The sequence below is a fragment of the Carassius carassius genome, chromosome 26, assembly GCF_963082965.1.
Source record: "Carassius carassius chromosome 26, fCarCar2.1, whole genome shotgun sequence".
In the NCBI taxonomy this organism is placed as follows: domain Eukaryota; kingdom Metazoa; phylum Chordata; class Actinopteri; order Cypriniformes; family Cyprinidae; genus Carassius; species Carassius carassius.
Genome location: NC_081780.1, coordinates 24,348,017 through 24,363,700, shown reverse-complemented (window position 1 = coordinate 24,363,700; position 15,684 = coordinate 24,348,017). Strand labels below are relative to the sequence as shown.

The 15,684-nt window shown below is 36.5% G+C and overlaps 1 protein-coding gene across 2 annotated transcripts in view; it reads right to left on the bottom strand.

Moving 5' to 3' along the window:
* The window catches only part of LOC132106024 (zinc finger protein 271-like), a 145,288-nt gene that overhangs the window by 23,581 nt on the left and 106,023 nt on the right, over positions 1-15,684 (bottom strand). The window contains exon 2 of one of the 2 annotated variants that reach the window (XM_059511617.1): positions 12,935-13,268. In XM_059511617.1, coding sequence (XP_059367600.1) covers positions 12,935-13,178 — 244 coding nt within the window. In that variant the 5' untranslated portion in view covers positions 13,179-13,268. Of the gene's footprint in view, positions 1-12,934; positions 13,359-15,684 lie in introns of those variants that run through there. The other variant, XM_059511616.1, reaches the window with a different exon arrangement.

The window sequence follows — 15,684 nt, the reverse complement described above, 5'->3', positions numbered from 1 at the left end:
CGAGCCGAGGCGAGTCGAGCTGGTACTGGTAATGGAAAAGCGCCATTAGAGACAGGTCCTTTTCTGTGGAGATAGGCAATTTCTCTTCATCTTCTACCCCCATTTTTAGTGGAGTACCCCAGGGCTCCATCCTGGGTCCGCTTCTTTTTTACTTGTATATGCGTCCACTGGGGGATATTGTTAGGAAGCATAACATTAATTTCCATTTTTATGCTTATGATACACAGCTGTATCTCCCTTTGAAAGCCGACGAGTCCATTTAGACCTTGATGGATTGTATTCGGGACATTAAGGAATGGTTATCTATTAACTTTCTCCAACTTAATGAGGACAAAACTGAAGTTATTGTCTTTGGTCCACCAAAATTGAGAATTAATCTCACTAAGGAACTGGTTAACTATTTTCCCTCAGTTTCCTCTCATGTCAGGAACCTTGGTGTCATTATTGACTCTGAATTATGTTTAACCAAGCAAATTCATTCGGTTGTAAAAAATAGTTTTTATCAGTTGCGGTTAATTTCCAAACTAAAATCTTTTTTGTCATTCTACGATGCTTTTATTACTTCTCGCCTGGATTACTGTAATTCCTTGTACTTGGGTCTTCCTCAGTCATCACTTGCTCAGCTCCAGATGGTCCAAAATGCTGCTGCAAGGCTGTTAACCGGGACAAAGAAATACGATCATGTTACCCCAATTTTAGCCTCGCTTCATTGGCTCCCGATCCATTTTAGAATTCAGTTTAAAATTCTATTATTTGTTTTTAAAGCTCTTAATGATTAAGCTCCTTTATATATTAGAGATCTTCTTACTCCTCTTGCTCACACTAGATCTTTAAGATCTTCAGACATGGCTCTTTTATCTATCCCTCGCTCCCGTCTAAAATCTAAGGGAGATAGAGCCTTTGCTGTTGCCGTCCCACGTATATGGAACCAATTGCCTCTCGACATCCGCCTTGCACCTTCAATTGCTATTTTTAAATCTAAATTGAAAACTTATTTCTATTCCCTGGCATTTTAAAGTGTAACTAAACCCCTGCTCAGAGCCTGACTCCACCCACTGACAATATTTGAAAAATGCTGAAAAGTGGGCAGATCACAGCGGAGATAGAGGGGACGAACCTAGGGCGGGGCTGAGCGAGTGCGGCGTGATCCTGAGACTCGCAGTGACGGATTGATTGACAGCTGCTGTCAGAGACGCTAAAATGGAGAGTGACTGTAGTGACGCAAGTAGTTTTGCAACAGAGCGATCATTTGAAGTAGAGGACTTTTCTCCCCCACTTTTACCTGAAGTGGAGGGTGTCGTGGTGTCTGTTCATATCAATTCGAGCCGCTGGCTCAAACTGTGGTCTTACCTCCCGCACCGCGTCGCTTTTCAGCGCGAGCTGTGTGGAGAGGCCCATTTCCACCTCCATTGCGCTGGAGAAGCAATCCCGTGTAAAACGCAGTTTGCACACTCGTGCTCTAGGCGGGAACTTGCAGTCTTCCAGGCCAAATGCATGCAACCACTGGCGCTTAATTTTAAAGTCTGCTGGTAAACTATGCAGTCCAGCAGTGCTGTAGCAACCAGCAACACACCTCCGTACCATCCTGACCACTGTACTAAATACAGATAAATCTACGCTAACTTGAAGATCTAAATAACTATATAATTGCTATGCTAAATAGATGCTATATTAGTCTATCCTGGTCGTTACCAATACTCGCAATTCCAGCTCCTGACTCATTACAGTGATTTTGATGGTTTTATACTGCCAAGGGCGTGGTAGCTCGTACCAAGGGGTGTGGTGAGCTGGAAATCGCTTACGTCACCTGCCACCGCTTACGTCACTTGCCACCGCAACATCCAATAGGAAAAATCAACTGCAGTAGCCACCGTTCAACCTGAAGAGGACGGCACTCACACGTTTTTACACCATATATTGTAGAATTAAAACACTTTATACTCAAATGTCAAAAAAGTTACTCGAATCAATGAACAGCACTAATAAAGCCCCATTCTTATAGATCATTAACTAAAAAAAGTTGGTTTAGGGTTTAGTTACTCTTTAATTATCTCCTGATGCTGTTTCTGTCTGTTCTGTTTGGTTGTTTCTGTGTTTTATTCTATTTTGTTTTTACTTTGTTCAGCACTTTGGATAGCCCTGCTATGTTTAAATGTGCTATATAAATAAAATTTACTTCCTTACTAGCATTCTGAACTATTGTATGCTATTGTTTGTATCTTGGTTGTCGTTTGGTAGTGAGTGTTATATCAGAGAGATATATTCTGTGTAGTGAATCTGTTGAGTGTCTGTCAGTTCTAATACTAAATCTCCTGTTTCTCTGAACATTGTCTCTTTTTGACTAGGATTTGGATTCTGATTCTGCTTTGTGTACGCCTGGAAACTTTGTAAATAACTTTGTAAATATTTTTTCTGTAAATTATATTTTGCCATACTAAGGGATGTAGGGGGTTAGACGCCATTTTATTTATATGTATGTTTTTCTCACTTTGTTTATGGTTAAGGGAGGTAGGTAAGTTGGTCTGTATTTTTGTTTTCTTTATTTCCATTCAAGGTTTTTTAGTTTCAAAGCAGAGTTTGTTTTGTTTCGTGTTTTGGCCTTGTCTACCCCTGAAAAGATTCCCATTAAAAGAAAATACAAATAGTTTATTTGGCATCTCTCTGGTGTGATCTCAGTTTTCTTTTTCTGTTATGGCTAACCCCTAGAGGTCGTAACAAGCACTTAATGCAATGTTGAATGGCTATAGTCAATGGTTAAATATAGGGGTACAATTTTAGGGAAATAGTAGTGAAATCAATATTAATTGTTATCAGTGAGACTGGCCTTCAGTCATAAAAAATGCCATTAAACAAGTATTGAAAGTATACTCTATGTTGTTTGTACATTAATTGGAAGATTGAATGTGAAATTACAATATAAAGTTATATTTAAAAACTAATGTTAAATAGGATTAATCGCAATTAATTCCAGGGAAAAAAGTGATTGATTAGTTAATTTTTTTATTGATTAACAGCACTTATATATAGCATATATATTATATATATATATATTTATATATATATATATATTTATATATATATATATATATATATATATATATATATTTATTTATATATATATATATTTATTTATATATATATATATATTTATTTATATATATATATATATATATATATATATATATATATATATATATATATACACACACACACACCGTATATACAGAGCTGGGTAGAAACTGATTACATCTGGATTATGTAATCAGATTCCAAATTTTAAGTACTTGTAATTAGAGTAAGTTACATTTTAAAATACTCAATCAGACTACTTACTTTCTACAGTTTTTTCGATTGCTAAAGACAGTGGGCACAACTGGAGTCACATGTGCAAAACTCTAACTACAGTCTACACAGCAGCATATATATATATATATATATATTTTCTCTGCCCCCAACAGGAGGAAGAGAAAAAATATTTTCAGATGCGCAGGAAAATGCTATTGTTGACATGGTTGTTGTCAACAATGCAATAAAACTGCGGGAGATTCAAGATGGAGTGCTGGCTGATAATGATATATTTGAAAACGATGTAGAGGAAGGAATGTTATAGGTCAAAGGGCCACTGTGGAGGTTCCATGCCAAAGGGGGGGAAATATCACCATGTGTGCTGCAATGGCCAATGATGGTTTGCTTCTCAACACAGCAGTCATTGGCTCATACAACACAGAAAGGCTTATAGCTTTCCTAAAACAGCTCTATGCTCAGCTAGTGCCAGCAGAACAGGGGGAGCCAGAAAGAACCCCCCAAGTTTTTGGCATAGTTTGCGATAACGTTGCTTTTCACCACATCGCAGATTTATGGTTTTGTACCTGCCTGCAGATTCACCCTTCTTCAACCCAACAGAGAAGTTTTTCTCTGCCTGGAGGTGGAAAGTGTTTGATCACCAGCCACATGACTAAATGTCTCTTTTGGAAGTCATGCAGGTGCATGGCAAGAGAGAACATTAGATGTGATGTTGATGAAAACCTGTGGCCTGATGCTAGAGAGATTCAGGATTAGCCCCTCAATTATTTGTTCGAATTACAGTATGTACTTTTAGTTTCTACCTTTTCTCATTACTGTAATTCCGTAAATTACTACGGACTATTGAAGCAAACTGCAAATTTTCATTTACCTTAAAGAATTGTTTTATGTTCTAAAAATTTTAATAAATCATGTGAAAGAATGTCACTTTTCTTTGAAAAATATATATGACTTTGTATGAAGTCACTGAAATAGTTCAAACTGTAAAGATGAGGCCATCCTTAAAAATATTTTGGTTTGCAGTAACAGTAATAAAAAAAAAAAAAAAGGGTCGGTAGGTCTGTCTATATTTTTTTTTTCGAGTTTCAATGTAAAAAAAAAAGTAAATTTTTGTGATGGTGATGACGTCGGTATGAATTTAAACAAATTAGCATATCGTGACGTCACTGACTGGGTCGTCAACCTGTGCCTTCGGTCGCATCATTGCAAACCTCATTTTGATGCAGGCTAGACCACAAACAAATTTAAATCTTTGTCAAAAACATTTTTATTGCATGAATTTCAGGTGAGAAAAAAAATGAGGTACTGTTTTACTTGCATCCACCGCTACGTATCAATGCAACCTACAAATGAGAGAATGTTTACTTTGCTTTCTTGGGTTGTCACTTTTGTGAAAAAAAATCCTGTTTGATTTGAGAGACAAGTGTTCATTGAATCGATTGTAAAATCGATTTTGCATGTCTAAAGTTTTATACGGCAAATAACACCAAATATAGGTAAATCCACGGACAACAGGCAGGAGGAATGTAAAGATTCAATATATTGGTAAAGACCAATATTTCTGATGATTTATTGGCGTGAAGTTACGTGCAAAATGACAAACTGGAGTGCAACATTTTCGAAAAACAATAAGCAGAGTGGACTGCCATAATGCAAAACATTTACTTCAGGATTCAACATGGCTGTGTTTACGATTAAATTTCAACAACAACAACAACAAAAAAATCGCATAGACGATTTTCTTAGGCTATCAAAAAAAATATTTTTTCGAACACTCGTCGAATTTAAAATAAAAATCCACATTCGAATGCACATATGAATTTTAGGTGTGCATTAAGGAAGCTGCCTTATGAGCCCCGGTACGTGTTCCATTCCATCTCGCCGTGCGCACAGCTGTGTCTACACAACTTTCAAAGGCGGACGAGCTCGACACGCAGTATCTGCTTTCTCATCTTTCACCTCGTGTACGCGCACGAGATGCGATGACAATATATGTCATTGCATTATAAGGTTATGTTAGCCTATCAAGTTGAAGCCACTTAAAAAAAAAAAAAAAAAATCAATGTGGAGAAGATCTTGTTTACATCAAAACTGAAACCAAGCCGTTCACACAGAACGCATATTTCGCACATCTCATGTTTTTAAATGAAAAAATGTATCCTGTGTGACTGGTTTTCCGCCCTTTTTATTTAACAAAGCATGCATACATGATGCTGTTTTGTTTATAGTTCTTTAAGCAACTTAATTAATAATAATTGGTTCATAAACATTATTTTAAATATTATGTTTTTTTCACAGTCATGTATTCTAATGCTTTGAATAAACATGCAGTAATATTTTGCTCGATGCGCTATCTTGAGCCTCAGAAGAGAAGCAAAAAGCTTTTCTTCACCCTAACTGAAATTATGCATGTAGAATTCGAATACGTGCTTGAATACAATTCGAATTTTGATCATATTTAAGTAAAAAATTGAGAGTGAGAGTGAGTGAGAGTCTGAGACGAAGCGAACGCACAGGCCACAGTGTGACATCCGTGTAAACACAGATGACGTCAAGGGTTTTTTTTTAATTAAAGAAGATAGCCTTCATTTGTATGTAGGCCAAGGCAATTTTATATATTTACGATACTTAAATATAATTAATAGCATTTTATTGCGTTTGTATTAGTTGTTTGAAGAGTAAAAAAATAATTGGTCGGTCTTAATGCAAATTTACAATCGGCAAGTCGGTCGGACTAAAAGCAAAAAAAAAATAAAAAAAATTGAGTCGGTGCTAAATTGACAGGGTCGGTCGGGTTACGGCAAACAAGAATATTTTTAAGGATGACCCGAAGCGAGTATTTTCTGTATTGGTGTTTGATGCTAGTGTTTTTCCTCTCAGTGTGTTCTGAGTGACAGTGTGTGTTATCTCAGTGAGGGTTGTGTGTAGTGTTTTTCCTCTCAGTGTGTTCTGAGTGACAGTGTGTGTTATCTCAGTGAGGGTTGTGTGTAGTGTTTTTCCTCTCAGTGTGTTCTGAGTGACGGTGTGTGTTATCTCAGTGAGAGTTGTGTGTAGTGTTTTTCCTCTCAGTGTGTTCTGAGTGACGGTGTGTGTTATCTCAATGAGCGTTGTGTGTAGTGTTTGGCTGCACTGAGCCTGTTTTGAGCCATGTGTTAAAGAGTTGTGTTGCTTTGAATGAGTTTTGCAGGTGATGTGAACTGTTTAGCTCTGGTGACTGTTGCTAGTGCAGACTGTAGTTAGAGTTTTGCACATGGAGCTCCAGTTGTGCTCACTGTCGTTTAGCAATCGAAAAAACTGTAATTGATTATATTATTCACTAAATTCATAAAATTTTCATTTCTAAAATAGCCTACCAGTTATATGCATATTATATATGTAGAGTCCAGTTTTGTGGACATTTCACACAAAGATCAGTATTTAGTCAAGTAGCATAGTAAATGTCTACCGTTACAGATTTTTCTATTCCGTGTATACCGTGAAGTTTAAATTAGTGGGCGTGGTTAACCTCACGTGTAGCGCGCCGGGACGCGAGAACGATTGAGAAGCTGCACACAAGCGTATATAAGAAGAAAAACATGGAGAAAGATAAGTATGCTGATAAAGAAATCCCACAAACCAATCCCGAGCAGCAGGAGGTGGAACTTAATGTGAAACGAGGCGCAACATCAGTGGTATGGACGTGGTTTGGGTTTACAAAGGCTGACAAAGAGCAGAAAAATGTCATTTGCAAACTGTATCACGCGAATGTAACCGTTAGCCACGGCAGCACGAGTTACTTGTTTTATCATCTAAAGGTGAAGCATGTCAAAGAATACAATGAAAGCCAACAGATGCGCTCCACATCAGGTGTTCCGTCAACCTCTGGTGCTAAAAGCAAACAACAATCTCAAACTAGTTTGGCCGAATCATTTACCAGAGGCACTCCATATGACAAAACCTCACGCAGATGGAAAGAAATAACGCAAGCCATTACAATGCATATCTGTAAAGACATGTCACCAGTTCACACAGTGGAAAAGAAGGGATTTCGTGATCTGATCAAAACGCTTGATCCGAGATATGTAATGCCGAGCCGCAAGCACTTTAGTGAAGTAGAGTTGCCGCGGTTGTATGGAGAATGCAGACGGAAAATTGAAGCGGATCTTCGCGAAGCTTTATACTTCTCAACAACAACCGATTTGTGGACAAGCCGAACTACACTGCCATATATGAGCTTAACAATCCACTTCATCAAAGACTGGACATTGTGCAGTTCTGCATTCTGCAGACTTCCTATTTTCCCGAGGGTCACACGGGAGAGATGATAGCTCAAAGCTTAAAGGAAGCGCTTCAGTCACGGGAATTGCGAGAGGATCATCAAGTCTGTGTCACAACTGATAATGCAACGAACAACATCAAAGCACTGCAACTAAATGACTGGATGCGGTTACAGTGTTTTGCTCATCGTCTTCATTTAGCCATTGGTAAGTGTCTAATAGAAATTAATAATAATAGTTTTATAATTTTTTGACTTATTTTTGTTTTTATTTTATTATTTATACATCTTGTTATTAGGAAGTACCTATGTTGTTAATCTTATTAATAAATCTTAATTATAGAGATAAACATTTTAAGCATCCAACAAGATGGGGATCCAGGCACCAAATGATCGAAAGGGTCATTGAGCAGGAAAAAGCCATTACACAAGTCCTGCAAGTTGACAAAAAGACTAGACAGTTGGCTCTGACATGGCAGGACATGGACGTTCTTGAATCTGTAAATAAGGCATTATGCCCACTCGTAGAGTTTACAGATGCCCTGTCTGGGGAACAGTATGTAAGCGTTTCATACTTGAAACCCGTGCTTTATCTTTTTAATGAACAGGTTCTTAAGCCACAGGATGATGACACGCAGCTCACCAGGGACATTAAGGTGGAACATTCTTGACTATTTGAATGAAAAATATGCAGATGAATCCACCCAGGAGCTGCTTGACATGGCTTCCCCTCTCGACCCTCGCTCAAAACCACATACATAAATGCAGCACGAGTGGACTACATGAAGACCAGAGCTGCAGCAGAGATGGAGAGTCTTGCAGCTGATCCAAAAAGGCCTGTCGAGGGAGTCTCAGTGCCACTAGCTGAAGATGCTGGAGAAAATTCAGAATGTCCTGCTAAAAAACAGAAGAAGAGTTTGGGAAGCTTCTTCAAAATTGCTTCACGCCAACGGCAAGCTGTCCCCCAGTCAGAAAGGGAGTCCATTGAAATGGAACTTAACAGCTATTTACAGGCAGTTGAAGTGGATGGTGAGACCAACCCCCTGGAATGGTGGAGGCAGCACGAGGCTAGTTTTCCACGTGTGGCCAGCCTGGCAAAAAAATATCTGTGCATCCCTGCCACAAGTGCTCCATCTGAGCGCGTTTTCAGCACAAGTGGGAATATTGTCACATGCCGCAGATCAGCACTAAAACCTGAGAGAGTTGACCAGCTTGTTTTTTCTTGCACACAATTTGTAATTGTTTTGTTTGACAGAATTTTTTATTTATTATTTAATTTATTGAAGTGTTTATATTTATTTGATTTTTTTTTTTTTAATGTTTCAAAAAGAGTTTAAATTTCTTTTGCTCAGGAAGTGTTTACAGTGTTTTTTTTTTTCTTTCTTTTTTTTTAGAACAAGCGTTTGGACATGTTCAGAGGAGAATGTTGGACATGGAGCTGCCAGGCAGGAGGCAAAGAGGAAGACCAAAGAGGAGGTATTTAGATGGAATTAATGAGGATTTGAAGCTAGTGGGTGCAAGTGTTGAGGATGCAGAAGATAGGGATAGGTGGATATGGATATGATTCGCTGTGGCGACCCCTGAAGGGAAAAGCCGAAAGAAGAAGAACAAGTGTTTAGATTCTGACATTTTCTTTCTTTTATACTTTCTGCAAAATTTGTTTTATGTTACTGATATTAATAAAAAGTCTGTTCTCTTTAAACTACACACATGTGGCCTATTTATTGTTATGGTGAGGTTGATCTAAAAGTTCACTCATTCACTACTAATGCTCTGAATAAAAGAAAAATTAATAAAATAAGATGAGAGCCTATTCTTTATTTTTAAAGTGGTATTTAATATATTAAGCAAGTCCCTTTTGTTGATTTACCTGAAAAATTATTATTCCGTTAAATAAATTTTTGGTCATTCCACCCACCCCTAATTGCATCAATTACTGATGAATACATTCACTTTTATTTGAATGAGGGTTTTGTTTAACAAAATATTAATTATAACTAATTCAAATGCACATATTCACTTTATTTCTTAGTTACATGTACAAAACATTTTGTCAATTTTTGAAAATTAATTCCTCTCCTTGGTGGCTCATGTGAGGTTTTTTTTTTTTTTTTTTTTTTTTTTTTTAGGGGTGGAGGGGGGCAATTTTTAGACATTTTTCTAAAATACATATTAACCTAAATGTTTGATCATGCACTGTATTTTTGTTTTTACAATCGTGTAATTGATGCACAATAGCTTACACAGCACAAGCCTGATTGTGTGAGCTGTATGTAAAGTTCACACATAATCTGTTTGGAGTGTGTATGTAGTCCACAGACTGCTTTCACACAGGAGTCTCCTTCTGATCCACAGCTGTTTACCACAAACAAGATTTAAGAATTTGCCGTATTTGAAAAATGCTCTTCACTTTTAAACCTAGCCAAAAAGCCATAGTCTATGTGTTGGCTGTGATTATACACAGTCTATGGATTAAACACAGTAGACTATAATTATATGCATTTATGGTGTAATTACTACATTTTTGTGTCAATGCATGTTCATATTCACGCAAACAATGCTGTGTTACTTTAATTCAGCATGTGCAGCGCAGCAAACTTAGTGCGTTAACAATCTGTGCATAGGGCTGTTTGATACCACAATTTTTGGAATTAATTCCAATTCCTGGTCCTGGAATTGATGGGAATCGATTCCAAGAATCAATTCCTCACTATTGTTTTCGATTCTTTTATAATTCTTGGTTTTTTTTTTATTGAAGGAACCTAATCTCTCCACAATGACTGCAGGATAATGTATCTTTCATATAATATGAAGTTGTGTTTGTTAAAAAAAAAAAAAAAAAAAAGATACGAAAATTAACATTGTCAGCTTTGCCTGTGTTCTGTTATAATTATCATTGGCTGATAGAAATGTTTTAAAAAATAGAATTGTAGATGGAAATGATCAAGACCCTCAATGACGTCATGATCTATTCTGTCATACAGCACTCAAAATTGTGGACAAGCCAGTTCTACCATAAAATGGCCTCCAAATAGTTTTTTAAAATATAAAATTGAAAGTAATCTTATCTCACAACTGTTGTAATTATGGCTTTGGTGAATTTTGCTTCTGAAATGGAAGGCTACATCCTAAAATTCAATTTTAGATGTGAATTTAGATGTGTGCAGCCTTTGTCGGATGTAGCCTTCCGTTAGATAAGCTTTGTTGAGCTGAAAAAGACTTGAATCGAATGGACTGTACAGTGACCTATGGAGTGAAGTGTTGAACACAGCTGAGCAATGTGATACTGCCGTACAGCCCTCTGCAAAACAACCAAAAAAGCTAAGCTCTCAATTTAATGCAGACTGTGTACCCAGTACAGGAGTCAGATTCGGAATGAGAAAAAAGATAGTTTTCGTACAACCCTTTCTACCCTGTTTTAGATCAGACGCTCAATGAGTTTAACAGAAGGTTTTCTAGAAAAAACTGTGAAATAATGACTGGCATCCAAACTCTAAACCCTTCAAGTGATGTGTTTCTCAAAGAAAAATCCCTGTTTCCATTTGCTAAGATGTATGAATCAAATATTGAGGAATTGGGGAATGAACTACATCAATACAATACAAAAGTGTACCATTAAGCACAGCCGGACTTTTTGCTTAATGATGCTTAATGATTTAATGATGATTATCTTAATTGGAAAGCTTTTGTCATTTAAAATAAAATGTAATATTAACTTAATATTTAAACTTTTTCTACTTAAATATATTACAAAACAATACAGAATACAATACTTGAAACTTGTGTTGGCCTTTGGGGCACGGTGTTGCAGTGGTTTCGTTCATATCTCACCAATAGGAGGTATTTTGTTAGTATTGGAAACCTTGGAAATCCTCATCTGAGACGTATTTAAAGTCTGGTGTCCCTCAGGGCTCAATTATTGGTCCAGTACTGTTTCCTCTTTATATGCTTCCTTTTTTCATCTGTATGCTGACGACACTCAAATCTACATCCCTTTGCAGCGTGATAACAAACAGGCTTTAAAGCCTATTTTAGACTGTCGTGACGAACTAAAACTTTGGCTTACAAATAATTTCTTTAGCCTCAACGAAAATAAATCTGAATTAATTTTGTTTGGCCCAAATGACCACTGTGAATCTGAACTTCTTACTCCACATTACGGAAGTACGAGAAAACGACACGATAATCTTACATTTGATAAGCAGATAAGTGCGGTGGTCAAGTCTTGTCTTTATCATCTTCGTCTTCTGACGAGGGTGAAACCATTTTTGTCTTTAAAAGAAGTTTGAAATGGTTTGCATGTTTTTGTAACATCACGATTGGATTACTGTAACTCATTGTATATCGGGGCTTCAGTCATGCGTTTCTCATTTACAGTTGGTTCAGAATGAAGCGGCTCGGCTTCCTAATGGGAAGCGCAAATATGAGTCTATTACAGCAGTTTTGATTACATTGCATTGGCTGCCAGTCAAATATAGAATTGATTTTAAAATCTTACTGTTCGTCTATAAATGTCCTCATAATCAAGCTCCACAGTACCTATCCGATTTGTTACATCCATACACTCAGACAAGAGCACTCAGATCTGCTGATTCTGGTTTATTGCAAGTTCACAGGGAACATCTCAAAAACAGAGGTGATCGTGCTTTTTTGGAATAGTCTCCCAGTTCCTATCAGGATTTCCTCATCTCTATCTGTTTTAAAGTCTACTCTTAAAAATTTCTTCTCTTTGGCATTTAATATATATATATTAAATATATATTATTTGTGTACATTGTGTGTGTGTGTGTGCGTTTGTGTGTATTACTTTCTGTTCAATGATCCTTTATTTTGGTGAACCTCATCCATTTTACAGTGTGTGTCTTATAGTTTGTGTTTTATTGTTCATTACGTTGTTGACTGATCTGTTTTGCATTCTCTGTGCAGCACTTTGGTTGACTTTGTTTTAAATGTGCTATATAAATAAACATTGTATTGTAATATATTGTGCTCTGAGAATGTCTTAATCTAGATTTTGGTGAGCTTAATAGTTATGTTTACACTACTTTTATATTGCAATAATTTCACATTCAATCTTTAAATTAAACCAACAATACACACACACACACCTCTATCTTCAAGTAAATCACTCGTAGAACTCGTAGTTTTGGACATATAGCCATGATCGAGCAGCCCTAGCAAAAACTCTAGTCTACGAGATCCAGCTCTCAAACATCTTTTGAACAAAAGTGTGTTTTATGTTCTTATTTTAAAAATACTGAAAGAGCACAAATGTCAAAACTTCTCCAGGTCCCCAAACCCCCTCAGACCCAGAGGATTAATGATTCATAAGACTAATGTACCACAAACAGTCATTAAATATGAATAAACACCTACCTCCTTGTTCCTCGTGTTTTATTCTCCAGGTTTCTGGTTCCTCTTCTTTTATAATCAAGGTTTCTGGTTCCTCTTCTTTTATTCTCCAGGTTTCTGGTTCCTCTTCTTTTATTCTCCAGGTTTCTGGTTCCTCTTCTTTTATTATCAAGGATTCTGGTTCCTCTTCTTTTATTCTCCAGGTTTCTGGTTCCTCTTCTTTTATTTCACTCATGTTCTCCTCAATCTCCTCTTTAACAAACACCATCTTCAGCTGATATTCTTCCCGATATATTTCTCCTTGCTTCAAAACGTAGACACGACTATGATTATGAGAATAGTACAGGTATTTACTGACCTGATATTTTTTATTTACATAAATTAATTTTCTTACAGTTTGCATTAAGCACCACAACAAAACAACAGAGAACGCGGTGAAACAAATATTCTTCCTTCTTCTTCTTCTTCAGTGAATTTTATTGGCAGTTTGCAATCTTTGTGCATTACCGCCATCTACTGGATTGAGGTGTGATCACATTGGGAAGTCATAAATAAATGAATATATATATATATATATATATATATATATATATATATATATATATATATATATATATATATATATATATATATATATAAAAAGAGATCAGAGCCCAAGCTTCAGCTAGCGCTGCGTGTTCAGCTCCTCCAGCCAGTGCCAGATTGGATGGACGATTTCCAGCCCAAAAGCTCTCAAAAACCCGTACACTCCAACAAAAAACCGCCCAAAACTTTAACTAACAAAATAATGTGATACAACATGTCAGTCAAAGGTGTTAAGAGCCATTTTAACTCCTTAAAACTAAATAATAACGTTAGATAAATTTCCCATGGATCAAATGGTGGCAAATACATTAAAGACAATTACCGAATATGATTAAAATAGGTTATGCAAGCAGTCACCGTCAAAACATTTGATTGATTTACCGATACCCTCGAAAAAACATATGCATCATTTTCAATGTCAACAGTCAGAATTTAAATGCATAAGTGTCCAGTATAAGTGATAGGAAAAAGCAACGTAATTAGGTATTTCACACTTGTTTATGCACACATATATCAGTCACAACTGTGTTGTCATTCATTGATAAATACTGTATGAAAATTAACAACAACAACAATAATCGCCATCCGAATCCATGAGTTTATCACTGAGGTGGTATGTAAATTTATTTTCACAGCGATCCACATGAGAAACAATACCGCCCTAATAGGGGCTTTAGTCTTTTGTGAAGTTCATATTGTAGAACATTACATTTGCACAGTCAAAACTAAGAAGATATAGCCTACCAATCTGTACTGTTTAAAAGATAAAAGACAAGATTGTTTAGATATAGATTAGATATAAATAGATTATGTTATAAATTAAATAATTTAACTGTGCTCTATTTTAGGAGTTGCAGTAATATTAGAGTCTTGGTGTCATCTTTCCCTCAACAGGTGTAATTCACGTTTTGAGTGTTAAAACACTCTCCCACTCTTTACCATACATGTAACATATATTTAGGCATTATGATCACTCAAACAGTTCATACATTTAAAATTAGATCCGTTATTGCTCATGAATCATCACGTGTGTCTGTAGATCATTAGTGACTGGCTAAAAGTACGGCCGCGACGTCCACATCAGCATCAGCACCTCTGCACCGCAGTTTATAACAACGTGATGACTGTTCGGATGCAGTATGAGCTTGAGCTTGTTTGTTAGCCAATTAGCCTATACAATTTATATTTTTGAAAACCGCCAAACTGACCCCAAACCAGCCCAAATTTTGTCCACCCGCCCAAGACAATTTTTACCCGCACAATCAAATTCAAAACCGCACAATTGGGCGGGAAGCCGCCCAATCTGGCAACACTGCCTCCAGCTTCAACTTTAGCTCAAAAATCTTCTTCCTCTGAGGCTTGATGGTGTTTGACAAACACACGTGTGTTTTAGCGCCACACGCTGGACTGGAGAGAGAGAAGCGGCGAGAGGAGGGAAATACAGGGAAAATTACTTTGTGAGCCGATTTGTTGACTACATATTATTGTCACGCGTTTCCATAGATTATATTACATGCTGCAACGTTAACGTTAATATAAAGTGTGATATTCAATTAAATATTTGACTATTTCGTTTTTGTACTCTAATGCTGATCAAACAAGTCAATCATTTTAATTAATCTTCATTTATTTGTGCAGATACTTTTTTTTAAAGAAAACAAATCTTATCACTGTCTTGTGTAAAAAAAAATAAGATGTAGTCTAATTAAAAATACTTATAAAATAGAATAAAACTAAAACCGTATCAATTCCGCATATTTTTTAATCTTGAAAAGTGTAAGTTTACCCTCTCAACAATTGAACAACTAGTGTTAATGGCAAAATTGATTGACAGGGAGGCTGATTGCATTTAGATAAACACTGTACATTATAAATATTAAAAATCAAATGACTGCCAGCAATGGCTTTACAATCAACTTCAATAAACTACCATATGCTCAAAATTGTAAAACAGCAGTTTTATTTAGGAAGCATACTGTATAAAACAGATGAAAATAATGCCAAACTTTAGCTTGTTGTGTTTGTGCATGGATGTATTGTCAAAAACCTGTAGAAGAACAATTCAAATAAAAAATGTATCAATAATCCCTCATCTACTGGTTCCGGTTGAAAGGGCACGTTGGCGCATTTGGCTGCCCGCTCCTCTCTCGCATTTATTTGTAGTAGTTTCTTTCTATGAGCCAGTGAAT